Genomic DNA, 27,320 nt, shown 5'->3' on the forward strand with positions numbered 1-27,320 from the left:
ATGGGGAACTCCCTTGTGTAGCAGGCTGGAAAGAGATGCCATGTTTTGATCAGGAGTGGGGAAGTGTCCAAGGCTCCCCTTGCATTGCTGCTTCTGCTGATCAGGTAAATTGTGTGTTCCCCTTAATGCCACTGGTTTTGCAGGTCCTAGACTAAGGCAGGAATAAATAAAGTGTGAGGAGAGTGTCAACCACACCAGAGGTGGTTTCAGAAACTCCTGTGGCAGTTCATAAGACTCATCTTCTCATCCCAAACTTGCTGTCTCAGGACCTGGATCACCTGATTGAACCTGATGTTTACTGAAGCTGAAAGCCTTCAGAATAATTCCTAATTTCTCCAGAAGGAGTGGTTCAGGGCAGCTAATGGGGAAAAAAACCACCTCTGAGTGGTGCCCTCAGCTGAGTGGATGGTTGTGGTGTGCTTGTCATTTCCCTGTCTCTGGCTGTCTGGACAGGAATTGGCTGCAGACAAAGCTCTCCCAGTGTTGCTGAAGGTCTGCCTGCTTTGCAAATTCACCTCTCTTCCCCTGCTTCTATTGATGAAGTTTCCTGATTTTTTACCTTCCATGGTCATTAGAGTGGCAGTCACTTCTCCAGCAGTAGTGTTTGGACTCTTTACCAGGTCTCTGGATCCAGCCCCCTTCTCTTCTTGACAGCCAGGAGCGCTGCTTTCGGGGGAATTCCTGGCTTTAGGGTTGGTGACAAACCTTTGGGTTCTTGCTCTTCAAAGATTGACTCTTCAGTTTTCCAGATGCCTTCCTTTGGTTGTGACTTAGTGAGTGTCAGATCCATTTGTGCTTAGACAGGAACATCTAGAGTTCCCAAATCCATTGGACAATCCATGGGTGAAAGCCAGATTATCACCTGGCTGAAGATGAGATGGGAGGAGCTGAGCAAACAGCAATGGTGAGAATTTCTTTTCAGCTTTGAAGTTGGATGGTTTAATCTTGGGCTGCTAACCACTAACAGATGGTGAGAAAGGCTGCTGGAGCTTTCCTCTGCTTTGGAGTTCAGTTCTTCCAGCTTTTCAATGAAAAGCAAATGAGCAGCCCTCAAAAGCAGCACTTTTCTGGGCAGATGGACTTAACCAACTTCCATCTCATCATTCCCCCTCGACTGGACTGCGAACAAAAGTTTATTTTGGACCTTCTCTCTGTAAATTCTTAGTTTGCTGAAAAGACAGGAAAATACATGTAAATTCCAGAAACTTCATGTTCCTTCTAGCTTATAAGTTATATATATAATAAAAATAATATATATATATATCTAAAAGCAATAGCTTTCAGCCAGTGTTGACTCAGCATCCATCAGTGATTTTTACAGAGATGTGATGCCAACATTGCAGCATACCAGACCCTCCTGCACCTTTCCCTGTTTCTGTGGGATGAGAAGCTGTGCTGAAGAGCTTTCCAGACTGTTGTTTTGTTTTTCCCTTGGAGAAGCTGCAGCTGCTATTTTGTTAAGCTTTGGTGTTTCTCTGCTCCCTGAGCTTGCCATGCTGATGACCGAGATGAAGAAATCTGCGTTGTGGTAATTAGGAATTTGAAAAATACTGAAAAAAGTCAACTCTGAAAATGTGCTGCGCTGCACTTTTAAAGGGAGTGTGTTCTGAAGTGGAGACTCTTACCACAGACTTCTGGTATTCCCAAAACTGGGCCTGGGCCTGATAAATAGGTGTTTAGCAGATGCTTGCAGCCCTACAAGGATATCTAATCTGAACTGGCTTCCGTAGGAGTGATGGGGTGTGGAGGGAATAGAGGCTGCTTATTAAAGGCCAACAGCAGCAAATACCAAACATTTTTGTATACAACCCTTGGCTGGAGTCCAGCTGGTAACATTCCCATGGCAAGTGGTGTGGAGATGATGAGAAGCATCAGGAGGGAAAGGAAGCAGCTCTAAAGCAGCCACATAAATAATGAAGCCAATTAATGACTCTTTTCCAAACTATCAGTTATACCTCATGCAGAAAATCAACCAGGTGATTAAGACACCCTTTAATTACACGTCTTGTCTGTAAATATCTGTTAATTTGTAACTGGCAGATGATCTGCTCAGTTGTGCCTGAGAATAAGCGTCTCCTCTGTTCTTTGCAACTGCTGTTGTGGCAAGGACAAAAGGCCATTGTTGGGGCTCTTACATAGGCAGTTACTTTCTCCTCCAAACAATTTAAGTGCATATTTCCATATTTCTGTGGTCTGGGGCTGTTTCCATGGAAGGAGGCGTTGCTGGCCAGGGGAGCTGTGAGCAGGAGGTTGGGTTCTGTGTGCTGGGACCTGGTGAGGGGCTGGTGGCACTTCTTCATAGTCCCTCTGCTGCCACATGAACTTCTCATCCCAGGGCTTGTTCCTGATCATTTCATGACTGAAATTCCTGGGCCAAAGGAAGGGTTTGAGTGACTCAGCCATCCAAAATGTAAAATCCTCACTTAGTTCGGTTTAGTCTTTCAGGAATTTAAATCACAGAGATGATCTCCAACTGCATCTGACCATCCTAACACATTCCACATCTTCAGGAATATTGTTGGTCTGCAATTCCCAGGCAGCAAGATAAAGAAAAGCCTGCCTTGGAATTTCAGAGCTCTTTGGACATGTGGGTTTGTGTCCCTGTGTCCTGTGCTGCCCGTGCACTTTGTGCTTTGTGGGAAGCCTGTGCTCATGGGGTGGATGGCTCTCTGGGGAAGGGGGCTGGCAAAGGGCCAGGCTGTGCAGTGGGCCTTCAGTAAACAACTTCAACCTCATCTGATTTCGCTGAAGTCCAAAAGGCGTTTCCCAGGTCAGGGGGAGGTGGTGGCCCTGCCATGGCAGCTGCTGTCACTGTCACAAGAGGTGTGAGTGTTCAAGCCTGCCTGGCAGTAAGGAAAACAACTGTTTCACTCCTATTTTCCTTCAGAAACAGTGTTTCCTCTTGGAATAGACCCCTTGGAAGGGACACTCGACCTGTTTCTGGCTAATAGCTGCAATTGGAAGTGGTGCTGTGGGAAGAGGAGCTGTTCCCTGGGAGGAGCAGCTCCATCCCTGCTTGCTGCCTCTTTGCCTTATCACCTGAGTCCTCTCCCACTCTGATCTGCCTGGTCTCCAGATGAGAATCCATTCAGGGCTGGAAGTGCTTCTTGTGCAAGATTTGGGCTCAAGCTGCTTAGAGAAAGAACTGCAGCTGGTTGAGTCAGTGCCTGGATTTTCCTAACCAAATTGGAGCTGGGATGAATTTGCCTGGAGAGTTCTTGGCTTTACTGAAAATGACACTCCAGCTTTACATGCAATGAATTCAAAAGCATGTTCAACTTTAAAGTGCTCATGCTGGCTAAACTTTTCCTATTTTAAATGTACATGAAGCTGCTTCAAAGCAGCAGCTTTGCTGCTCGGGGGAAAAGCATTTGGACATGGGATCCTGCATGAATTCAGCAGTCACCGTCAGACTTTGTTTGGCCTGGCCCTGGAAGGTGGCTTCCAAGGGACAGATCCCTCAGCTAACTGATGGAATAACCTTGTATTTCCAACTGGAGGCTGTAGCTGAGGAGGGTTTGCTTCCTTGGCAGCACTGGCACAGCCCATGGCTGGAGGTGAAATAATTTAGCAGAGCTGCCACTGACTGAGGTGAGGCTGATTCTCAGCATAGGGCTTTAGTTGTTTAATTTATGGTAACAGATGGAGTTGTATTAAAACAAGGTTTAGAAAAAGTTAAGCTTTAGCTTTGTGATTCCAGCCCCATTCCATAAATACTGCACATGGTGTTACTCAGAGTTTACCTTTTTTGGGCAGGTCGATAGAGGTAGAAGATTTTAATTTCTTTTTATAATTCATGTGTTTGCACTCCTGGGAAAGAACCAAAGTATGCAGATGTCATTATTCCTATAAATGCAAAGGACTTTATTCTAAATCTTCTAATTCTTTCATAGTAAATGGCAGCAGAGCTATTTGCCACGATGCTGCAGGAAATATTTGGCATTCTTGTAAGCTCCAGGGAGAGCAGGACTGGGATGATAACATCCTCTAGCGCTGCTTTTGAATGAGGTCTTGCATAAAGACTCTCTCTAAAACACCCCTCTGTTAGATTTAGAGGGTTTTTAACACAAGGAATGTGTTTCAAGCTGCTCCTTTTCCTGTGCTTGTGCAGCTTTGCTGCTGTGTCTGCAGCTGATTCTTCCAGCCCCGTGCTGCCTTTTTTCCAAAGCTGACATCTGAGCTGTATTTATTTTACCAGCTTCTCTGCACTGCATGTGTTTCAGGAGATTTTCCTCCTTTAAAATGTAATAAACTTTCTTTGTGTGATCTGACAGAAAAGCTTATTTCTCTGGCTTTACAGGCACAGCTAATAGTGCATTCCCAAGCTCTGCTGACAATAAGAACAAATTGTATTGTTTTAAAATGTAAATGTATATTTTGCTGTGCTTCTTACTTCTCTTACCTGCTGGAATAGTTTTAGCATTAGCATATTTTAATACACATCTAGAAACAGGCAAAGCTGCTTTTATTATTGCTCGTGGTCATGAATTATGTTAATGTAAACACTGCAGCGAAAGGGAAATGAGAAATAAAGACTTGAGAAGCAAGAATTGGCACCTGATGGTTTGGGTTTTTTTTTCTTCCCCTTGCTTATCAGCATTCACATTTGTCTTGTGTGTGGGGACTCTGGGCTGGGTGGAAATGGGATTTTTCATTAAGTCACAGGGTGTTGTTCCACTCGTAGCGGTCCCAAAGTACACCCAGTTTCTGGGTTTCATCCTGATGGTATCTGGGCAAAAAGGAAACCCAGTTATCCATTAGCCAATTCTCAGAGTAATCTCCTTTGCAACCAGCTTTTCAGGTAGGACCTTCCAGGTTTTTCCATGTGATGAGCAAAGCCAGCCCAGTCAACAAATCTGCAGGGAACTCCCCTTTCTCTGGAAAGTTTTGAATAGTTGGGTGCAGTGCCTTCTAATCTTTCATATTCTGTGCTATTTTCCAGTGTTTGTGAGGAAGAACGGAACCAGAGTGGTTTTATGCAGACTGATGGAGTTGTTTCCAAAAAGCAGATGCCATCAGTAAACCAGTTAACTTGGTTAACCCTCTGGAACTGCAGGCCACAGTGAGGCTGTGCAATATCCCACAGCTCATCTGCAGCACCTTTTTGCTCGGGTTTTCCAGCCAAACTTGGGTTTGCTGCTGTTCTGTCAGATCATCCAGAAGCTGTTTCACCTGAAGCTCTTGTGGGGAGTCCCCCAAGCTGCAGTGGATGATAGTTCTTGCTCCTGGGTGCAGAAATACTCATCTTGTCATCCCTTAGCTGAGGTTCCCCTCTCTTAAGGCCATTCCCTGTGGGGTTTCTGTGATTTTAGAGTGTTGGAAGGTGAGAAACAATGAGAGTGTTTGAGTCTTGAAAATCTGGGCTGGTATCACTGTCCTTCCTGGACATGTGAATTGAAATTCCAAGTGCTCTCTCATCTCCTCTCTGCTGAATGCAGTGGGAGGATGGGGAGGCTCAGCAGCTCTTACCTGATCAAGAAGTGCAGGTCTGGAGGTGCTGAGTCCTTAAGCAAATGCAGATTAGCTACAAAAGTGGGGTGTATCATGAAAAAGGCTGCACAAGAATGTGCTTAAATTCCCCTGGTAAATGAACATTTTCATTATAAGTAGCTTAGAGGAGAAGTAAGCAGGGAGGGAAAACGTGTGCTTGTCATTCTTACAAAGGAGCTGGCTTCCAAACTGTTAATTTTTGAACAACTGTTGAATGACAGGAGTGCTTCCACTCTTTCCATGCAAATCCCTGTAATAAAAGCCTTATTAGCTTCCCATACTTCAGAGCTGTTCACAGCAGTCGCCGTCTCCCTGGAAATCTTCCTTCAGTGCTTTGTGCTGCTTGAGTCCTGCCTAAGGCACCCTGGATCCCTCTGGGGGTGGATTTGTCTGAAGATCAGACCTAGGTTAGGGAAAAAACCAAACCCCAAACTGTCGTTTTTAGAGCTGTAGTAACATAATTTGTGATTGCAGGACATGAACTTGGTCACATTTCCTGCCTTGAATATCTCCTGTAAACCTCTCTAAAAATTTTGTCTAAACATGATCTGCTTTAAATCCACCTCTGGCTTAAACATGAAATGTGCATTTGCTGTCTTTATTGATCTCTGAACTCTGCCACTCTGCACTGATAAACTCATTTCTTCTTGGTTTCATGTAGCCCTGTGGCATGAAATATATTTTTAACCTAGCAAAGATTCTGAGCTGAGCAGTGGAAAGAATCTCTTGTTTAAAGTGTGTTTTACTGCACTGTATTTCTGGCTCCTAAAGGCACTGAGTGTTTCCCTTAACTTGGTAATTCCCATCACCAAATCCTGCTTTATTAAAATCATGCTAAGTGTAAAAGTGTGTGTGTATATCTCATGATTTAAAAATAAAAACGAATCTGCACCCTGAAACATTCTGTCTGCAGTGATCCAGGCAGGGGGACAAATGTTTGCTGTCACCTTGGGTAGCAAAGGAGTTCAGGCTTAAAGCCAGAAGCTCTCAATCAAACTGATGTCACATTTTGTATCAACATCTTAAAGCTCAGGGGATGTTTAGGATGAAGGAAGGATTCTAAACAAATACCTTGGAGTTCCCTGCACCATCCCTGCTTTGGGCTTTTTGGTGTGCTGCATAGTCAGGGCCATAACTAGGGTGGAGTGAGGTGCTGTAAACAGAGCATTGCTGACTTGTTGGAGATGCATTTTGAAGGAAATATCTGCCCTGTTTTGCAGAGGTGAATCTGGTGCTGGGAAGACTGAGAACACCAAGAAGGTTATTCAATACCTTGCTCATGTTGCTTCCTCCCATAAAGGAAGAAAGGACCATAATATTCCTGTAAGTTGGGGTATTTTCTCATTTATTTATTGCTCTTTTTGCAAATTACCATCTTTGCATTTGAAAAAAATGACTTTTTCTTTATTAAGTTGTAATATAATCTGTGTAATTTTGTCTCAACCATTATTTTCTCTTTAGCAGTGGCTGAAATGAGCAGTTACATCAAAATTTCTAGTCCATGTCAGTTGCCTAATTTCTGTTGTGAAATTAAAGGCTTTATACAAATAAAAGCAAAGCTTTCTGAGGCAATAAACTCCATTTTTCAAAAAAAATCAATAAACCCAGGCAATTCTATCTGAATTTAGTTCCCACTGGCTGCAGTTTTCAGTACTATATTTGTGAACAAGCTTTCTGGGCTTTCAAAAATTAACTTGTAGATGGGAAAAATCATCCAGCTTAAAGACTTGCTGTATCTAGAATCTAGCATCTAACTAAAAGCTCAGATTTTATTACACTATAAATATGTAAGTATATATTTTTATATCAGAAAATATTGGGTTGTTTTGGTAGCTTGCAACCAACTCTGATTTATATAGAATTTCCTTCAGATTTCCTGCCAGGCTTCAACATTTGCACTGAATTTTTAGTGATTCTTTGCTTTTAAGAAACAGGAATGGGGTTGAATATTCATTGTTATGAGCACTTGGATCTCTTTGCAGTGAAGTTTTAATTCAGCTTTGCTACAGACTCTGGCCTATTGAAGTATATAACTGCTGCAATCACAAATGGCACGTGCCTGGTTTCCCAGTAGTAATCCTGGTGGTTGAAACCTTCAAACTACATTATCTTATGGAATTATACATTTATGATAGAATTAAAGACTTATAAAATTATAGCAAAGACTTCTAAGATCAAGTCCAGCCTTGGACTATCCCCCATCCCCACTGAACCACTCCAGGAGGTGTCTCTTGCACTTATTTTGTGCACCCCTCCAGGGATGCTGCTCCCACCAGTTCCTCCCTGGGCAGTTCCAATGTTTAGCCACTCTGGCAGTAAAGAAATCTCTCACAATATCCAACATGAACCTCCTGTGGCCATTTCCCCCTGTAGCAGCTACAACTCCTGTCAATTTAGTGCAGGGCACTTCATATTAAGACATTCCTGAATGTGCCAAGGCTCAAACTCCTGTAGGAACATGAGGTGACTGTTAACCAGTCTGTGAAGGAGAAATAAAGGTGAGGGTTTGAAGTGGGAGAGAAGGAATGGTTGCAGGTAGATTTGGAGAAATCTGCTGGAGTGTATGGAGAAACTTGGCTCTTTGCTTTAATCAACAGAAAATGTTGTGAGCCTGTGCTTTGATACTTAATCAAACTGATGCTGGTTTTTTACACAGAAGAGATGAAAATCAGGCTTTGTAAGTGTTTAGTGAGCAGGCTGAGAGTGCTGCAGGCCTCAGGAGGAGGTTTCTCAGGACTGGAGTGTCAGGGGAGTGTTGGGAGGTTGTGATACTGGCTGGGACATCATCACCCAGCAGAAGTGATTTTCTGTGGAGGTTTTGAGTTATGCATATTCGTGGCTTTTCCACTGTGCAGCCTTGAACAAAACCAGTGTTCTTTCAATTCCTACAGGAGTAAAATTGCCAACAGGGTTTTGGAGAGAAGGGAATTGTGTTTGCACCAAGTACTTCTAAATGTATTGTTGACAACTTGGAATGCCTCAGGCTGAAAGACACTTCTGGATGCCTCTTGTCCAGACACTTTTCAAAATGTGTCTTCCTTCAAAGGGAGATTGCATTCTCCAAAGCCTCACAAAAGCTGAGTTTTGAAAATCTTGAGGGATGGAGATGATGCAATTTCTCAGGGAGCCTGTTGAAGGCACAGGAAAGAAAGGGGAAAGCTGGGATGTGAACAGAAAGAACAGGGAGTGTCCTGAATAAAAGTCTTGGATCCTGCCCTTCGTTCAATGCAGTACCACAGTGAGCCCTGGATTTGCTATATATCCATGAAAAAATGCAGAATGTTTGTCACCAAACTAATTTTGAAAATATAAATGAGTCTCCCTTGTTATGCAGCCATTAGGTTTTGTTCATATATTGGAAACAAAGCATGTCTGACCCTCACAGGTGCCACTGGAAAGGTAGGAAGTGTCCGAATGGGGGTTCTAGAAGCAGAATTATTATTCCTGTTTGCATATTTAGTCCTAATTTAGTCCTGTTTGCATATTCATTAGAAAGCTGTAGAGGGCTGCTGGTGATCCACAGTCTGCAGAACCTGTGCATTACCCTGTGCACAACAAGATGCTAAACAGGCTTGTTAAATTAATCCATGACTTGCAGTCTGTCTGTACCCATGCTATTACAGATAATTACCAGTGACATGTATATTTCTGAACCTGTTTGAATGTCTCATTGATTATGTTTTTTAAAGGAAGCAATCAGTATGCTAAGCCATGGGTTAACTTTGATTTGCCTGACAGAGTGCTGTAAGAATAGAACAAAGCAAAGGAGCCCCAGTGTGAGAGCTCAGAGCAGCACTGGTGTCACAGGGGCTCAGCAGGTTCCTCTGCAGCTGGGATGAGGGGAAGTGTTGAGCCTTTGTGAGGAGCTCTGCCCATCCATGGTTGGCATCCAGCTGTTTGTCCACGAGGCTTTTCTACCCTGAAAATCCCTCTTGCCTTCGAGCTGATGCAAAGCCCTTAGCACATGGTCCTTGGAAATGGAGTCAATAACACAGGGGCTGGAATTTCAGCCTGAGCAGTCATGATTCCTGATTTTTGAGGGTTGGAACCCGTAGCCCCAGTGTCTCATTTCCTCTGGAATCCCAAAATGTTGTCTTGGGCGCTGTGCTCGGAAGTGTGGGGAGGAGGAGGTGGTGCTGGAAGTGTACAAGAGAAACTTCAGTAATTGTGAGGTTTGGCAGAGCCAGGTGAGGCTGCTGCAGTCCCTAAAATTGGGAACGGAGGCTGAGCTCTCCAGAGCAGAGCAGGAGGGAGGGAGAGGTTGGCAGTGGGTTACAAACAGGAGCTCCTCTAAGGCCTGAGGTGGGGTCAAAGTCAGCCCTGATGGTGTCCAGTCTCCAGCAGGACAAGGACAGTCTCCTTGACATCAAATGCAGATCACAGAATCCCAGAAGGGCTTGGGTTGGAAGGGAGGGATGCTAAAGATTCTCCAGTTCCAGCTCTTCAGCCATGGCAGGGACACCTCCCACTGTCCCAGGCTGCTCCTAAGCCCAGTGTCCAGCCTGGCCTTGGGCACTGCCAGGGATCCAGGACAGCCACAGCTGCTCTGGGAATTCCTCCTCATCCTCCCAATGTCCCATCCAACCCTGCCTTTCGTCAGCCTCAGGCCATTCCCTGTGTCCTGTCCCTCCATCCCTGGTCCCCAGTCCCTCTCCAGCTCTCCTGGAGCCCCTTTAGGCCCTGGAAGGGGCTTGAAGGTTTTCCCAAAGTGTTCTCACCCCAAACTGCCTCTCTTCACTAAACCCAGCTTTCATATTGGTGCTATTTTAGACTTTAAAACTCATTACTGGTACTTTCAGGTTAATGATTGCTTTCAGTGGCTGCCTTTGCCTTGGTAGCTGAAATGCTAAATTGCTTAAATTGTTTTATTAATTTCTAAAGAAACAGAATTAGTTTTTGAAGGACAGGATCTCGGGTGGGCTCACTCAGGCTAAAGCTGCCCTGGGTTTCCCAAGTGGGCTTTAACTGCCCTAATTTAAACACAGAGAAGTTAAATCTGTGCCTGATTGAGCTCACTTCTGTTTCTGCTAGGACAAGAACGGACACCCAAGAGTGCAATTCATCTTTTCTAAATATAAATAACTGAAACCCCTCTGAATTCCCAGGTGTTCCTGCCATTCCCCATGATTCCAGGAGAGGTAGTTCTTTTCTTGGCAGGTAGAGTGCACCTTTGAAAATTCCCATTACTTACCTGACCAAGCCAAACCTCTGCCAGCTGCTTTACACATCTCTGTCAAAATCTGCCATTCTGCACGAATAAAATAAAGGGTCATAGAAAGAGGGAGTACATTTGACTTGGTATAAAAATCTCTTGTTCTGTGTGTTGTTCCTCAACAATATTTGGCCTCAGGCTCTCAGATATGAAGCCTAAGATTATTAAACTCACAGACTGAGCCAAGGAGGAAAGAATGGAATTGGAAATTTCTGCCAAAGCTATGCACATTTGAATTTTGAAGGCTTTTTATATTACTTTATTGCCTTCACGTTCCCTTTGTCCTCGTTGCTGTCAAAATTCCAGTGTAAGGTTGTGCTGCTGCTCATGATGGTGCTTGAAAGGAAGCACCAAAGGTCTTGTCTCAAATGTGGGTTTGCATTTCTTAAATACTTGTAGCACAGCGCAAAACCAACCCCTGTGTCTCCTGGTGTTGCTTCCCTCGTGTTGTTGCACGAGCTCTGTGAGTGTTTAAGGACAGAGATCATCTCTCCTCCATCCCAAGCACCTCACAGTGCCCAGGGCTGAGGAGAAAGGCACTTGGGCTGGGGGTTCATTTTGAAAGCAGTGCCCAAATAATGCAACTCCTGCCCTTTTCCTCGCTGCTCAAGGGCCATCTGTCATCTTGGGTTTAATTAGTCCTTGCATAAACACAGGGTGCAGTGTTTTGCACATGCCAATAACTCCTGTTCTGAAATGAATTTGGGCAGTTTCTGTGAAACTTTCTGTGAAGTGAGTGTGTGGTTAACCATGCTGACAGTGCTAATTTGGGATGTGACATGCAGCTGGAATGCCTGCTTGCTAACTTATCATTTGTTTGTTTGCAATGAACAGCCTGAATCACCCAAACCCGTGAAACACCAGGCAAGTGGTTTTTTTTAATGCTTTTCGAGTTATGTAGGAGAACTGATGTGTATTCTTCTCTTTGTGCTGATAATGTGGGAAACCTTGAAGGAGCACAGAACTAATAGAGAATTTTGGAAATTGTTTGACTGGCTTTGAGAGGGGGCAGAGTGAGCAGCTCATGAGTTTCTCAGCATTGCAAAGTATTTTAACCACTTTTAAGCCCTGAAATGAAAGGTGTGCCCTCTCTCCAGCCTCCTCCAAAATACTGTGTGTATATTGGGTAATGTGCTGCTGAGAGAGTGCAGAACACTTTTTAAATATTAACCAAAGCACTAAATAAAAGATTGGATTAAAGGAAGCTACAAAATTCTTCTGATTAAATGTTTTGTCTGAATATTTTTATAGCTTCACAAATCACCAATGAAGACTTTGATCTCAAGTGTAAAAGGCTTGGCATAACCAAAAGCCTTCTGAAATCGGGAGTTTACCCTGACTTTCTAGGACAAGTGGTGTGAGCAGTAGGATATGCTGCCTGAATTAACGTTTGCTGGTTTGAGTTGCTGCTCAGGCTGGCCTGTGCTGCTGGGCAGGTAACAGTGCCCATGCCATGCCCCTGGTCCCCCTGGCCCTGGGCACAGCTCTGTCTGATCCCACTTTCCTGGGGGAGAGAAGGAATTGCAGCCCTCCAGGTGGACTTCACCCGAAGGAGACTTAGGTGGAAGTTGAGGGCAGGAGTGTGGAAAGGGAACAATAAATTGCTGCCACAAGGTAAATGCCCCACTCTCACCTGAGCTGGTAAGTGATGCCTTTGTGCTGGGCACCAGCTTTAAATAAAGAAAAAGCTTTGCTCCAGCTCCTCAGGGTGTAACCAACCATGGAAACTGAAGCAGCTCCCCTGGGTTAGTTTAGCTGAGTGAATTCCTCCCTTGCGTTTCTCTGGAGCTGATCAGTGCAGTGTAACTGTAGTGCAAAGGGAAACAGTAAAGGAACCTTCAAGTGTGATATATTTGAGGCAAAAAGCAATCCCTGGACAGCTGTGGTGCCTCTGGGGGTGTGTGGTACACGTTAAACCTCTGCACCCCTACTGTGTGCCTGATCCCATGGGCTCATTTTCAGAAGCTGCAGACATTCCTAGTGTTGAACTTAATCCTCCCTCCTTGCACACATCACTCAGTTCTGAGAGTTTTTACTAAAATATTTGTCAAGTCCAAAAATAGACAGAGTGGTGTTTGGTTTAACCCTCCTTTTGCTTAGAGCTGGCCTGCCAGGGTTGACATAAAACGTTTGCTGGTGAACATTTTAACTGTGTCCATGGAAAATGCTAATCCCAAGGTGTTGATAGTGCATAAGGCATGGATCATTAACATCTCTGTTTCAATGTCATGTGGAACTCCAGAGTGGATCCCTGTTGTATGTGAGTAGCATGGAGCTTGCCCTGCCCCAGGCCTCCCCCAAACCCAGTCACTGCTGGTTTTCCTGAAACTGAGACACCAGCCTGGCCTTGTCTTCGTGGTGCCTGCATGAACTCCTGCATGACCTCACGTCTCCCACAATTCCCATACTGCTTTTTCCAACTTCTGGGAGCAGGAGCCGTGCCCAGAGGCCAAACTGACCTCTGGAGTTCAGTGTCTTTGCGAAACACTTGAGCTCTTCAGGAAGAGGATTGCTTTTGGCTGAAAGCAGCCCATGGAGAGAGGAAAACGCCCAAATCAGGAGCCTTTCTGCACAGCGAGGGGTGTGCTTCCCTTGGTGACAGCTGTGACAAGGCTGTGTGTGCAGACTGCTCGTTCCCATGGTGTTCACCCACAGCTGAGGATCCAGCTTCAGCTTCCTTCAGCTCCTCAGAGATGAGGGCAAAAACGAGCCTCCAGCCAGAGGGTTTGAACACGTGTTCATCCACATTCTCCACAGGTTTATTCCAGCTTTGTTGCACCTCTGCTGCCCTGCAAGAGGTTGCTGTGCACAGCCCCAGCCCAGGCAGTGCCCATGGAGCAGTCACTGTGCAGCCAGGGCATTTCTTTCCCAAAATACTCCAGATTGGACGTGCCAGCTGTGCCACACTCCCTGCCTTCGCTGGAGGTGCTGGGTTTTGTCCCAGGAGCAGTGATGAGGGGATGCTCCCTTGGGTCTTGGGGTGCCCATAGGGGCTGGCAGTGTGCTGGGAGAGGGAAGGTGGGAGCATTCCCAGCATCTGAGGCTTTTACGTGGGAAATTTGGAGAAAATTAATTGCAGACAGCACAGGGTGGGTAGAACAGGCATCCAGTGTCTCTCCAGCTGCAGGTTTTTTGTCAGTTTAAATGTGCATGGCAGCCCTGCCATGGCACTGCTGGGGCTGCACTGGGCTAGGACTCACATTTATTCCTTCTTTACTTACCCCAGAATTCAGGGAATCTAAAGTTCCTTAAAGGGAAGGAAGCAACTTCTGAGCAGATAACGTGAGGTCACATAAAAGAAGGAGCAGCTGTTTATTTCCAGTAGAGCTTGAAATATATTTCAATATACAAATAAAACTCTTTCAGGTGTTAAGTAGTGAATTTTTAAAATTCCCATCTAAGAATTGACCCCATGTGGAAGCCTGAAGAGATTTAATGCTTCCTGTTCTTTGATGGTTAGTCTGGGGCCTTTATTCATCAGGACTATAAATAATTGGAAAAAGCAGGTTCATGAAATGTCAAATTTGGAGACTACATTCCAGACAGCTTCACTTTCCCCCCCCCCCTCCAAACCATCCTTCAGAGCAAGAAGACAATATATTTTCCTGTGTACATTTGTGCCTCCTGGGCTCTTGGAAGCAGCACAGACTTTTTTTGTTACCAGACCTCCTCATGGACAGCACTTGTAAAAAGCTGTTGTGCAATTTCCTTGAGATAAGTACTTCAAATTCTGAACTCGTTGGCCAGAACTTGTAGAAACATTTAACAAATGCATGAAGCATCCTGAGCAACTGCTGTCTGGATTGAGCAATTTGAAAACAGTGTTTGTCTTTGGTGTTGCTCAGTTGTGCTGTGCTCTTCTGGCCCTCTCAGGTGTGGGCAGGTCAGAGGTGATGCAATGAGACGAGTTTCAGTCTGGCTGACTGAAGGGGAGTTTCACTCATCTGAAAGGGAGTTTGAAAACAGGTATTTCTGAGTTGGAAAATAGGTGTTCTGAGATAGCTGTATTGTCAGCACAAGATTTAAATCTAAAACCTTCAACCAGTTCAATTGGTTTCTTCCCTTAAGCACTCAAGGTCTGTGCCTGATTTCATTAGCCCTACATGTGATTTTTCTTTCCCATCTTGGGCGACTTTCAACATCCATCCAGTCCTGTCTGGCCCCTGCTCTGTCTCTGTGTGTCTCTGTGTGTGTTTTAATAAACAAACCCCACCCAGAAAAACACCAAAAATCCAGCCACGTTCACCCCTGGATGGAGGAGACTCTGCAGATTTGGGAGTGAGGGGAAGGATGAGAATCCCATCTGGAGGTGGTGGCACTGCCACAGCAGGGGAAGTGACTGTCAGGAGAGGCAGAATTGTGAGGCCTGCACAGGTCTCTGTGATAAATGTGTTTGTTTTTCTGTCTCTGTGGGTTTTAGGGGGAACTGGAGCGGCAGCTTCTTCAGGCCAACCCCATCCTGGAATCCTTTGGGAATGCCAAGACAGTGAAAAATGACAACTCCTCCCGCTTTGTGAGTACCCCCTTGTCCCTCTGAGTCTTAAATCTGACTGCTGTTTGTGGAGAAATCCTCTTTCTTAGCTGTTTCTCAAATTAGTATCAGAAGATTTCTCTGTTCTCTTCCTCCATGAATCCAGGTTCTCTTACAATGCCTTCTGCATTTTTGGGCTCACTGATGACACCTCCTCGCTGGCTCTTGGCAGAACATGGTTTTATTCTAAGTCCAGTCATCCCTGAGCTGACAGCAGTTCACAGTCTAACAAATATAACTCTGCTGGGGACCTGAGCTGGGGCTTGTGTGCACAAATCATGCTGGATTTCTGTGAAGGGGAAAGGGCTCTGGCATCCCCATGTAACTGGCAAATCCTGCAGCCTTCTTGTCCGTGGCTGTGACTTTATCCATTGATTGGATTGGAGGGAACATCCTGAATTTCTACAAAGAGGCAGAATTTGCCCATAAAACCCTACCTAAATGTACTGATATATTGCAGGAAAGTCAAAAAGCCACTGTGTGACTGAGCCCAGGTGTCAGGCACTTCTCTAGCTGCTCCATGTTTTTGTTGGGTCCCTGCCTGCTGTTCACGGGGTGTTTTGGTGGCTGATTACCACTGCTGATGGGTTCCATTGTTTTAAAAATTGTGGTGGAACTCGGGGTGAATAAATAGCTTTTTACCACTTCTTAGAACTTCCTTTCCTTTGAAAGAAAAAAAAAAAAAAAAAAAAAAAAAAAAAAAAAAAAAAAAAAAAGCTGTCTCCTATTACAGAGGAAGATGTTTTTAGTACAACTTCAAAAGCGTACAGGAGGTATTAAATCTTTTTGCTTGTGAGAACAGCACTAAAATTTACAGAACAAATGAAAGATTTCTTGTCTGCCTTTGACATTTCAACAGTTGCTTGGATTTATAATGCATGAACTCGACTCCATGATAAGAACTCTGGAAGAGTGTATGACTAAATCCATCAGCCCTTTCAGCTGAGGAGGGAGAGCAGAGTTTGGTGGAAATTCAGCTTTTTTCATTTTACTGCCCTGTTATTTATAATGTTGCCTGATGCTTATAGAAGCTGGGTACAGGATTTATGATGTCAACAGGTTTCACTGCACAATGAAATTCTACTTTGTTACCTGTCTTGAATCCATCAGAGACTACTAATTTAACGAGGATACTTTTTCCCTAAAAAGATGTTAGCATCTGGTTTGTGTTATTTTGAGCTCTGCATTGCCATCATGAACATAATCACTCTGATGGCTCCAGCTCTGTTTTCATAAAGGAGCAAGTATAATTCATTCCAGATGGTCTCATCTCATGCAGAAAAAAAAAAATCATCTTTAACAGCCATTTTAAAACCTGCCTTTAAAAATCTGTCTCCTCTCATGATGTGAGAGGTGGTGTTGTTCAGCCATGCAGGTTTGCCAGCCTTCCCCTGCTCCTGATAACAAAGGGAGGACTCAGAGAAGCCCAGTGGCCAATGGATTTTATTTTTTTCCCCTTTACTTCTTCTATCAAAGGCAGTTCTCCTGTGTTCCAGGGAATAAATCTCTGGTTTGCATTGGATAGGAGAGTGGGCTTGCTGGATTTATGTGGCAGCACTGAATGCTTCCCTCTGATGTGGTTTTCCCAAAGCCCTGGACTCAGTGCTGGGATGGTGTCAACAGAATTCAGCCCTTAGTGAGCTCAAGAGAGCCTTTTGAAAAAGGAAGGAGAAATCTTTTGGGCCACCTGAGATTCAGGAGCTGAAGCCCCTTCAGGCACCAGAAAATGCCACAGAAATGTGCACACCTGGAGTCTCAGCATTGCTCCCCACCTCAGCCAGAGTGTTTGCTCAGGGAAAATTGAGCTCCACGTTCAGAGGAGTTTTTCCCAAGTCTGGATTCCAAATCAATCTGCACTAGGAGTTCCTCAGCCTTTGGAGTGTGTTTGTGTGCAGTGTGCTCCATTGGGATGATGGCTGAGCCCATGGAAGGGGAAGGGTTTCCTTTGGACCTGGGACATGCTTGATTTGTGAATGCATTCGGATTATGTTTGGTATGGGCAGCATTGTCTTAATTAAAAAAAAAAAAAAGGTAATTACGAAAAAATCTTCTTTTCTTTGCAGGGCAAATTTATCAGGATTAACTTCGATGTCACTGGTTACATTGTTGGGGCCAACATTGAGACCTGTATCCTTTTTCCTGCCACATCCTTGCAAAATGCAGCTTCCCTGCTTTGTTCTGCTTTTAACCCTAGAATTCATTGGAATGCAGTGAAAGGTTGCCACACTTGGACGTTCCTTTAACAGCATCCATCTCTTCCTTTGTTTCCAAATAACTGATCAGATATCACAGATTCAGCAACTTCCTGGTGCTCAGAAATCCGAAACTCTCACATTCCACACTCTGAAACCTGCAGGATTTGCAGACTGGCCTTAAACCCAGGGTGTGTTAAGAAGGGAAACCATGTAAAATGTGCTTGCTCTGGGAACATTTCTGAAAATCCCCCAAGGCCTTCCTGAGGAAGAGCTGAGGCTGTGCCCCGTGCCAGGAGCTGAGCTGGGAGCAGCCCCTGCCTGGAGAGGGATGCTCCTGATGTAGGGACGGAGCTGGGCCAGGTGCCAGCTCAGCTCTTCCAGCTCCCCATGAAGGTTTAATGACACAAGGCTTTTTATTATACTTAATTAATTATCATTAATTCCAAAGTGAATTCAGTTTTAGCTTGAAGATTCACTTTTATTTATGAGTGTAAAACCAAGTAAAAATACTGGCACTGAAAGCCATTCCCTGAAGTTGTTTTTTCTCTGTGCTAAAAATGTATTTATTGTGTAATTTTGAGTTTCCTGGGAGAACCGCAGCGGAGTGGTCATAAAATGATGAAGTTGGGAGTTTTGGTAAACAGCATTAAGTGAATATTGATCATAAACCATGCTGTAGTTTAGTTTCCATTTGGTTGCTGGGTTTTGAAACTGCTTGATCTGAAGAGTATTAAATGTTTGGGATTGTCAGAAAATGTGATTTCCCAATAAGGCTGGGGAAGATCTATAGTTATTCAAAATATGTTGCAATGGTAAGTGGCTTTTTTTTTTTCATTCACCACAGCACAGGAATAAAGGCAGCTTTTAGGAAAGTCCAGATGAATTGTTTTGCCCAGAGCTCTGTGAAAACAGGAGGGTTTAACGCTTGGGGAATTTCTTCTTCATCAGAGAAACTCATCCTTGCCATTGTCATTTCAAATCCCTGTCCTACATTTGCTTTACAATATGGAATATTAAGAAATATAAAAAAAAGTTAAGTAAGATTACAGCTCATGGCAGCTAATCAGGCATTACCTGATGCAGAAATTGAATTTGGGAGCTGTTTAAAGGCAGTGTGGATTGTCATGGGAAAATGCAATGCTTGGAAGGAGTGACAAATGCACTTTGGATGATAAAGGACTTCTGAGTTCAGCAGTTGCTGTGTTTTTGGGATTAAGAGTTCAGCTATGACCTCAGTAGTAGTGGTGGAGAAGGGTGGGAGCTCCCTCTCACCAAAACTGCAGCTGATCCATGGCAGGCAGTGGTGGCTGCATGGAGCAGGAAATGCAGGGAAAAAACAGTCAGGGGGATGGGAGTGTTGAAATGTCAAGAGTTTGCTGAGATGAAAAATGGGTTTCTACCAGTCTCAGCTGGAAATCTCTTCCTTAGTCACTAAAAGTTCATACTTGACCCTGTCCAATCACAGAATCCCGGACTGGTTTGGGTTGGAAAGGGCCTTAAAGCCCATCCTGCCATGGCAGGGACAATTTCCACTGTCCCAGGTGCTCCAAGCCCTGTCCAGCCTGGCCTTGGGCCCTGCCAGGGATCCAGGGACAGCCAGAGCTGCTCTGGACATTCTTCTAAAATCCTCTTTGGTCTCACACTAATTCCATAGACTGCTTTGGAGCTCTGGTTTGCTCTGTAGCTCGTTCTGCCCAGGTTGACCCTTGACTCTGGGTGTTCCCAGACCTGCTGGAGAAGTCTCGTGCTGTGCGTCAGGCCAAGGACGAGCGCACCTTCCACATCTTCTATCAGCTGCTGGCTGGAGCAGGAGAGCACCTCAAGTGTAAGATGGGAATGTTCATAGAAACCTGTTGGGTGCTGCAGTTGTTGTTTCAGTGGGACAGGGTGGGTTTGAATTATCTTTTGGTTGTGAGTGGTGAGTTTTAAAAGGAGGAGAGGGCAGGTAGCTTTGCTCTGAAATAACTCCTGTGTTTTATCAGATGTGCTGGGGAACCACTCTGGCATTTCAGTTTTTAAAGCCCAGCTTGGGCAGGCTCTGCCTGGGAATCCCTGGATTGGAGCTGCAGAGTTCCCAGCTGAAAACAGCCAGCCCTGGTCAGCAGAGGCAGCCCCATCTCCTGCATCCTACAGAGAAATTCAACCCAAATTTATTGAAACCCTGGGGCTTTCTTCAAGCCATTGCAGTGCTGGGGTGGTTATCTCAACTCTGTCTGGGGTTTTTTTCCCCTCTTAGATAATTTCTGGTAGGTTGTGATAAGTGAAGGTGATAAAGATACAGACTTTAGAAACTGATGCACTCCTCCTGTATGAGATAAGCTGGTGCTCAGCATCCTTGATGTGATGATCAATCCCCAAATCTATTTCTGTAGAGATTTTCCTTCTAGGATAGTCCAGATGAGCATTTGAGATGATGCTAGATCTGGGTTCTGTGGGCTGGTTTAATGCATCAGAGAGCTGGTGGAGGTTGCTGCAGAGAGAGAGTCTGAGTCTGGCCTCAGCCTGGGAGGTGCACTTGTATTTTTAGGGTTTCAGAAGCTGCTGTCCTGGCTTGTGGCCATATCTGAGGAGCTGATTTCCCAAAGCAGAGCTGGGGAATAGAGTGAGAACAGAGCACGGGTGGGTGTGAACAGCATTTCTGAGCTTATTTTTCTGTCTCTTGCTCTTCCCCCCAACACAGCTGACCTGCTGCTTGAAGGATTTAACAATTACAGATTTTTATCCAATGGCTACATCCCCATCCCTGGGCAACAAGACAAGGATAACTTCCAGGAGACAATGGAAGCCATGCACATCATGGGCTTTTCACACGATGAGATCTTGTGTAAGTTATGGAGCCTCTGGAATTCTGAGTGTTCTTTTCTCTCTTACACACACACACACACACTGCTGATTTAATGTCACCAAACTTAATGTTGATTCAGTGTCTTTGACAGCCTGAAGAAAAATGTTTGCTTAACTCCAACTGGAGTTGAATTCAAGCCATTTGCCCAAAAAGCGCAGTACAAAAGTTTATTTCCTCCCTGAACCTCTTCTTGGAATCTGGAAGGAAAGTGACACAAGAAGCAGAAGAAAAATGTGTTCAGCTGTGCCCCTCTGCCATGAAACTGATGCACATGTCTGTTGTTCTCACAGCAATGCTCAAAGTGGTGTCCTCAGTGCTGCAGTTTGGGAATATTTCCTTTAAGAAGGAGAGGAACACAGACCAGGCCTCTATGCCAGAGAACACTGGTGAGTTGCTCATGTCTGGAGGGTGTCCTTTGGCTTGTGCTGAGTTCTCCTCCTGCTGTTTGCCCATCTTGCCAAGTACAGAGCTGTGCTGAGCATCCTTGGCAGTGCTCTGGGCCAAAATGAGGCCAGGCCTGGGCTGATGGCACCAAGAGGCAATTCCTGAACCCATCCCCTTCCATCTCCTCCTGCAGACAAATGCAAATGTCCATCAGGGGAATTGATGCTGTTTGCGTTGCTGCGAAGCTTTGAACAAGTATTTTGGTTGTAATCTTGTTTATTGCTCTCTCCAAAGACTTAAGCCCTAGGAAGAAGTTCATGCTTAAATCAGTTTGTTTTCTTTGGTTGCTCAGAGCAGTTTTGTTGCCAATGATAAGAGCCCTGGAGCCAAGCACAACTTCCATGGTGCAGTGGCTGAAGACAGGAATGCTGCATTTAGAACAAGCTGATTTCTGGAGTATCCTGGCACTGTGGCTGACACTGAATTTATCAGTGCCTGCAATGCAATCAGCATTTTGAAGGATATATTTCTTCCCCCACCCAATAAAAAAAAAAAAAAAGCTGCTGAGGCACATTGGAGGTTTTTATTTCAGGATCCAGTGCCAGCCTTTGAAATGTTCTCATGGCAAGACAGTTTGGAGAGCTAAGAGCAGTGGGAACCCCAATTCCCAGGATCTGCTTCACAGGGACAGCTCAGCTTCTTGGCTGGGTCTCATTCTGGAACTGTCCCAAATGTGGGTCCCTTGCAGTGCCCAAAATGGTCCTTTCTGAGGGCAGAATTGTCCTGCTGCCCAGGTGGGGGTTAAAGGTCAGTAATTACTGATAGTAAAAGTGATTTTGGCGCTTTCTGTGTTGCAGTGAGGAGAAAAGATGGGTGAGGGGTTAATTTTTTGGGTTTTTTCCTGCTGGTTTAGAGAACTCACCTGGGTCATTGTCCATGTGGAAGGTGTGATGTGGAAAGATAGTGATGTTTCTGAACTATCTTCAGTTGCCTTACCACTGGTTTTTCTACATCAATTCTGAATTACAACACTGGCTATAAATGTATTGACACTCTTGGATATTTATAGTACTGGATACAAAATTCTGACTTCTAAAGCCCAAAGGATGAAAAGGTCAGATCACAGTTGAAGCATATTTTTGTCCTCTTGCATTTAAAAATTCGGTGATGTGATCTGTGTTATTGCATCTTTCTGGAGAAATGGAGTTTAACTGATCTCTCTTCTCTTGTCACATCTCATTGTGAGGGGTTTCCCTGCATCCTCTGCAGAAATCAGTGTGTCCTGATAGGGATTCCTGTTGTTTAGAGGCTGGGTGTGATACAGGTCAGGTTTTGTCTCTGTGGATGGGAAGGAGTTGGTGTGGGCAGTGGAGATGGGAACCAATTCAAAGAACATAGGAAGCAAATTCTCCCCTCTTGATTGTAAATGGAGATAAGCAAATCCTGGGTTCAGGTACAGATATCAGAGGAGCCACAGAGCCTTTGTGGGTTTGGAGGATGGAGAAGCTCTGCTTGGAGAATCACTTCATGCTCACCAGATTGGGAAAGAACCTTTCTGCTGAGAGGGCAGGAGTTCAAAGCAATCTCAGAAAGTTCATGTTCACCTCTGACAGGAGCTCCTCAGTATCTTGGCTTTATAATTAATTCAGTATTTTCTGTCCAAACCTCAGCAGTAACAAAACACGAGTCAGGTCAGTCAGGGTTTTCTCCAGTCACACCTTTGAAATTGCCTTTTCTCATTACAAACAAACAAGGAGGTCCCCCTGCCTGTGGCAGGGCTTGGAACTGGGTGATGTTTAAGGTCCCTTCCATCACAGACCATCCTGTGATCCTCAGATGAATGATTTCAAAGTGCAAGATGAATCCAGCTGAGGTAATGTAACCCAGTCCTGCCCTTAGATGAGACACTTTGCACTTGGAAGTGGCAGCATTTTCTTCAGAGGAAGCTCAGAAGTGCTGGCTGCAGCCTCCTGCAGGGGCTCAGCAGATGAGATGGTCAGGATTCCACCTGCTGTGGTTTATTGGTATTATTCTCACCTCAGCTGCAGTTTCTCACTGACTGACAATAAATTTCATGTCCCTGGTGTATGTAAGGAGCTGAGTGTGGAATTTGGGATCCTCAGAGAGAGGGGGGCACCCTCCTTCCTTGCACTCAAATCCTTTACACTGTCCAGTGTGTCACTGCACCAAGCTCATGGCTACTTAATATTTTCAAGTTCTTGTTTTATTTGTTTGTTTTAAAGATCCTGGTAGCACTTTCTGCTTGGCCCCTGAGGCTGTGAGTTTTATCTGGTGTGCTGGTGCATATTTTTGTACTCAGAGCCCAGAAATGCTCCTGTTTGTAGCTCAAGTGAGGGAGTGCTCAGTGTGTGACACTCCCCTGATTTCACTGGTTGTGTGTCATGAACCCTTCTAGTGAACATATGGCCAGACATAGAATCTCAACATTAGAGCAAATTAGAGCAAAAATAGTTTTTAAATTCTAAAGAAAAAAAAAATGCGGCAGAAACTCTCATATATTTAGTATGAAAACCTGTTTCCCAATGCTGATTTGAAAAAAAAAAAAATAGTTTTAATTTTGGCAGTAAAAGAAGCTCTCGGATGATGAAGATAAGGGGCCAAGTACTTACTGGGTGGTGTGGAGAGCTTCCTGCTAAAGGGCAACACTTCCCTGGACCTAAAAATACCTTCAGTGTCACTGTCATTTTTAGAAGTGTGGAATCACAACCAGCCAACCTCCTGGGCCACGTGTTTAGGGAAAGGCATCGAGGCCACAGGAGTCTGTAGGGCTGGTGTGGGTAATGCACTCTTTAAATAATGAAATGACATCAGGACGCTTCTGCTGCTAAAGTGCACTGATGCCTGTGGTGTTACTCCAAAATACTTGGAATCCCAGACTGGTTTGGGTTGGGAGGGACCTTAAAGATGATCCCATTCCAACCCCTGTCATGGACAGGGACCCTTCCACTGTCTCAGGGTGCTCCAAGCCCTGTCCAGCCTGGCCTGGGACACTGCCAGGGGTGGGGAGTCCTCAGCTCCTGGACAAGGTGACAGATCCCTGGTTTTGCTGGCACAGCTGCCTGCAGTGCAATTTTTAAGCCACTTTTAGGATGATGGATTTGATGTGTGATGTCCCCACACCATCCCTTTTTTCCTCGGGATGAGAAAAGGGATATTTTCCCTTTTAAAGTGACTAAATGAGCTGTTAATGAGCTTCCACCTCATGAAATCCTCTCGGTGTTTCCCTGCTCCCCAAGGACATCCAGCTGTGTCCCTCTGGAGAGCTCTGCCAGCCTTGGGGACAGAGCCCGAGGCTGGGCACTGTCCTGGGCCCCTTGTGCTGCTCCTGAGATGCCAGTTCGTGGGGAGGAGCTCTCCCAGCTCCGGGCAGGCTCTCAGTGCTCCCTCTGTCCCTCTGTCCCTCGCAGTCGCACAGAAGCTCTGCCACCTGCTGGGGATGAACGTCATGGAGTTCACCCGGGCCATCCTCACCCCCCGCATCAAAGTGGGCAGGGACTACGTCCAGAAGGCGCAGACCAAAGAACAGGTGAGCTTTGAAAGGTGCTTTAAAGACCAAGTGAAGCTGCCTCATCATCCTCATTAGCTCCTAACAAAGAAGATTGGCTTTCAGTGTTTGCTGCTCTGTTTAAGCTTTACTGTCTTTATGAAATGTGCTTATATGGTAAAAATCCTTCATAGAATAGAAGAAACCTTTCCCTTTCCTTGATTTTCTCCTGTTTTCATCTTTTCATCTTGTGACATTATCAAATACTTGGAGACCTTTTGTTTTTATGGAACAGTTTAGAAAGACATTTTTCTTAACATCGATCGAACTCCAAACTCTTCCTACTGCTTGTTTTCATTCCTCACTGGTATTAACTCCATCCAACTCCTTTTACTGAGTTATTTGTGATAACATCCCTGTCTGTGTCCTTTTGATGGCTTTTCCAGGGTAAATAAATGTTCCTGTTTGGATTTGCAGGCGGACTTTGCAGTGGAAGCTCTGGCAAAGGCCACCTACGAGCGCCTCTTCCGCTGGCTCGTTCACCGCATCAACAAAGCCTTGGACAGGACCAAACGTCAGGGAGCCTCTTTCATTGGAATCCTGGATATTGCTGGCTTCGAGATCTTCGAGGTACTTGGAAAATATCCCTGCTCAGGTTTTCCTTTGCCCTGTTTTTGTGGGATCAGGACAGGCTGCAGAGGCGCTGAAAGCAGCGTGTTCTCCAAGGTTACAAACCAGGGGTTTGTTTGCGGGGCACAAAGGTTTTGACAGCCCAATATTACAATGCCAAAAAGTCCTAATTTCATCTTTAATCCTTCTTTTATGTGTGATAGTTGTTCCCATTATAATTTATGTAATGGAGATTTTTAGAGTTGCTTTCCAGTTTTCTTTATGTTGTATTTGAACTTTGCAAAGTTTTGGAGAATTTCCTTATAAAGTCAAAATTTTGACTCCCAGATGTGTGGTTATCTTGTTGCTGACTCATTCTTTAATACTGATGTTATTCTTTTAGCTGAACTCCTTTGAGCAGCTCTGCATTAACTACACCAACGAGAAGCTACAGCAATTATTCAACCACACCATGTTTATCCTGGAGCAAGAGGAATATCAGCGAGAGGGGATCGAGTGGAACTTCATCGATTTTGGCCTGGATCTGCAGCCTTGCATTGACTTAATTGAAAGACCTGTAAGTTTGCACATGAATAATGCTCTGAGGAGGAGAGCTTGGAGTGCTGACTGTGTCTTTTGCTGCCTGCAAAATCAGACGTTTCTTGTGGAGCTGTCATTAAAAGGGAATTAACTGTAATGCTGAAGTTCAAATCTAAAATACCATGTATTGTTAATAAAAGGATTTATCCAGAGGGGATTCAGTGTAAAACACTTAGCTCAAGATATGATGCTGCCACTTTTATACCTTTTCCCCTGGTACTAATGAAGCCATTAATCCTGTCACTGTCATTAATCTGTGTCATTATGGTGTAGGAGATTTGGGACTCAGGTAGAAAGTTTTTCCAAGACTTATGGTAGACTTCCATCATTTGAAATCAGTAGCAAAATTCCTGAAACTTCCTGTGGAGTTTTCCCTCAGAAAATTGCCTTGCAAATAGGAAAACAAAATCTTTAAAGTGGTTTTAGTCCCTGTAGTTTTAACATCCTCCTCTGGTTGCTCAATTTATGGAAGCTGAAGAAGCCTTTGAAGAGCAGGAGGAGCAGATGGGGAGAACAGAGACTCCTGAAATTTTGTTTTTGCCATCTCAGAACCTGTGACCATTTAAATGAAACCTGGGCCATTGCAATTACTCCTCCCTACCTTTCTGTGTGTACCCTGGGGTGCAGGTGAGCTCCCAGTGCTGCTGTGCATCCTGCCCAGCAGAAAAGCTGCATTCCTGTTTTCCTTTGGGAAAAGGGAAACTTTGTTTCTCTTACCAAAGGTCTGCACTTTGTGTGTGCAGCTTAGAAAAGTTCTGCCTCCTTGGAAGGTGAAATCTCCTCCAAGAAGCCTCAGGGGACAAGTGTGGCTGCCCTCAGTGTGCACATATTTAGATGAATATCCTAAAATACCTCAAGTTATTTATGAATTTAAAAGCAAACCTCAGTACCCTCATAGTTGTTCTGTAAGTGTGATGGCAGCTACATTGAGACACCTCTCACCAAATGTGTGAACTCTGCATTCCCTGGGAACCTTTTCAGTATAAGCCCTTACAAAGCAAGGCTCTGCTCAGCCCTGCACCAGCTCACTGTGTCCCCATAAACACTGGAATAACAGCCATAACATCCTTCTTGACCTGGACTCACCCACAGCTTGCTTCTACTGAAGTTAGGCTTGAATCATTTTGGACTACCCTTATTGTGATGTTCAGTGGTGTGCTGGAAATATTAAACTTTTTTTAAAAAAATTGAATATAATATATAATTAATACATATAATTAATAAAAAATAGAATACACATAAACATCTTATATATAAGTATAAACAAACCTATAAATATAAAACATGATCACATTATCAACCTGCATTTCAGGCCAATCCTCCTGGTGTGTTGGCATTGCTGGATGAAGAATGTTGGTTCCCTAAAGCTACTGACAAGACGTTTGTGGAAAAATTGGTCCAAGAGCAAGGAACTCATTCCAAGTTCCAAAAGCCAAGACAACTAAAGGACAAAGCAGATTTCTGCATTATTCACTATGCAGGGAAGGTAAGGGTTCAACATTAAATTCTTTTTTGGAAAGGTTGGTTTGGGGGAAGTTCCTCTGCTTTCCTTCAAAAGCCTGGATGCAAAAATAGACAACTCCAGCCTTGGTTGAAGCAGAACCATTCTGGTCTACAGAGATTCTGTTGGACTTAGGGAATTTTAGAGTTCACTGGGTTGGGATGAAACCCATGTTGGTGTCAGTGATCTTTTAGCTGCTGAGCTGGGGTTTATTTGGAAACCACAGGTTTGACTCTTTAAAGATAAAACCTTTGTTTTCTGTATAGAACCAAGTGTTTAAATGTAAATACTGTAGAGAAATTCTTTAAAATCATGGTGCAGCACATCCTTAATTTACTCTCCAGTAATTTAGATGAAGTAATTGGTGTCTAACCTCGAGCTGCTTTTACATCTTCACAGTGAAACCTTATTTTGGCAATACACTGGGCAGCAAATAAACACCCAGCTG

The 27,320-nt window shown here is 44.5% G+C and overlaps 1 protein-coding gene across 2 annotated transcripts in view; it reads left to right on the top strand.

The window, feature by feature from the left end:
- MYH10 (myosin heavy chain 10) overlaps positions 1-27,320 on the top strand; it is an 87,150-nt gene that overhangs the window by 32,670 nt on the left and 27,160 nt on the right. For both annotated transcript variants that reach the window (XM_066331886.1, XM_066331887.1), the window contains exons 5-14: positions 6,711-6,813; positions 15,123-15,215; positions 17,297-17,360; positions 19,155-19,253; positions 20,109-20,252; positions 20,564-20,659; positions 24,086-24,204; positions 24,640-24,792; positions 25,175-25,348; positions 26,684-26,857. In XM_066331886.1, coding sequence (XP_066187983.1) covers positions 6,711-6,813; positions 15,123-15,215; positions 17,297-17,360; positions 19,155-19,253; positions 20,109-20,252; positions 20,564-20,659; positions 24,086-24,204; positions 24,640-24,792; positions 25,175-25,348; positions 26,684-26,857 — 1,219 coding nt within the window. The remainder of the gene's footprint in view (positions 1-6,710; positions 6,814-15,122; positions 15,216-17,296; positions 17,361-19,154; positions 19,254-20,108; positions 20,253-20,563; positions 20,660-24,085; positions 24,205-24,639; positions 24,793-25,174; positions 25,349-26,683; positions 26,858-27,320) is intronic.

Source organism: Sylvia atricapilla, chromosome 18, assembly GCF_009819655.1.
Source record: "Sylvia atricapilla isolate bSylAtr1 chromosome 18, bSylAtr1.pri, whole genome shotgun sequence".
Lineage (NCBI taxonomy): Eukaryota > Metazoa > Chordata > Aves > Passeriformes > Sylviidae > Sylvia > Sylvia atricapilla.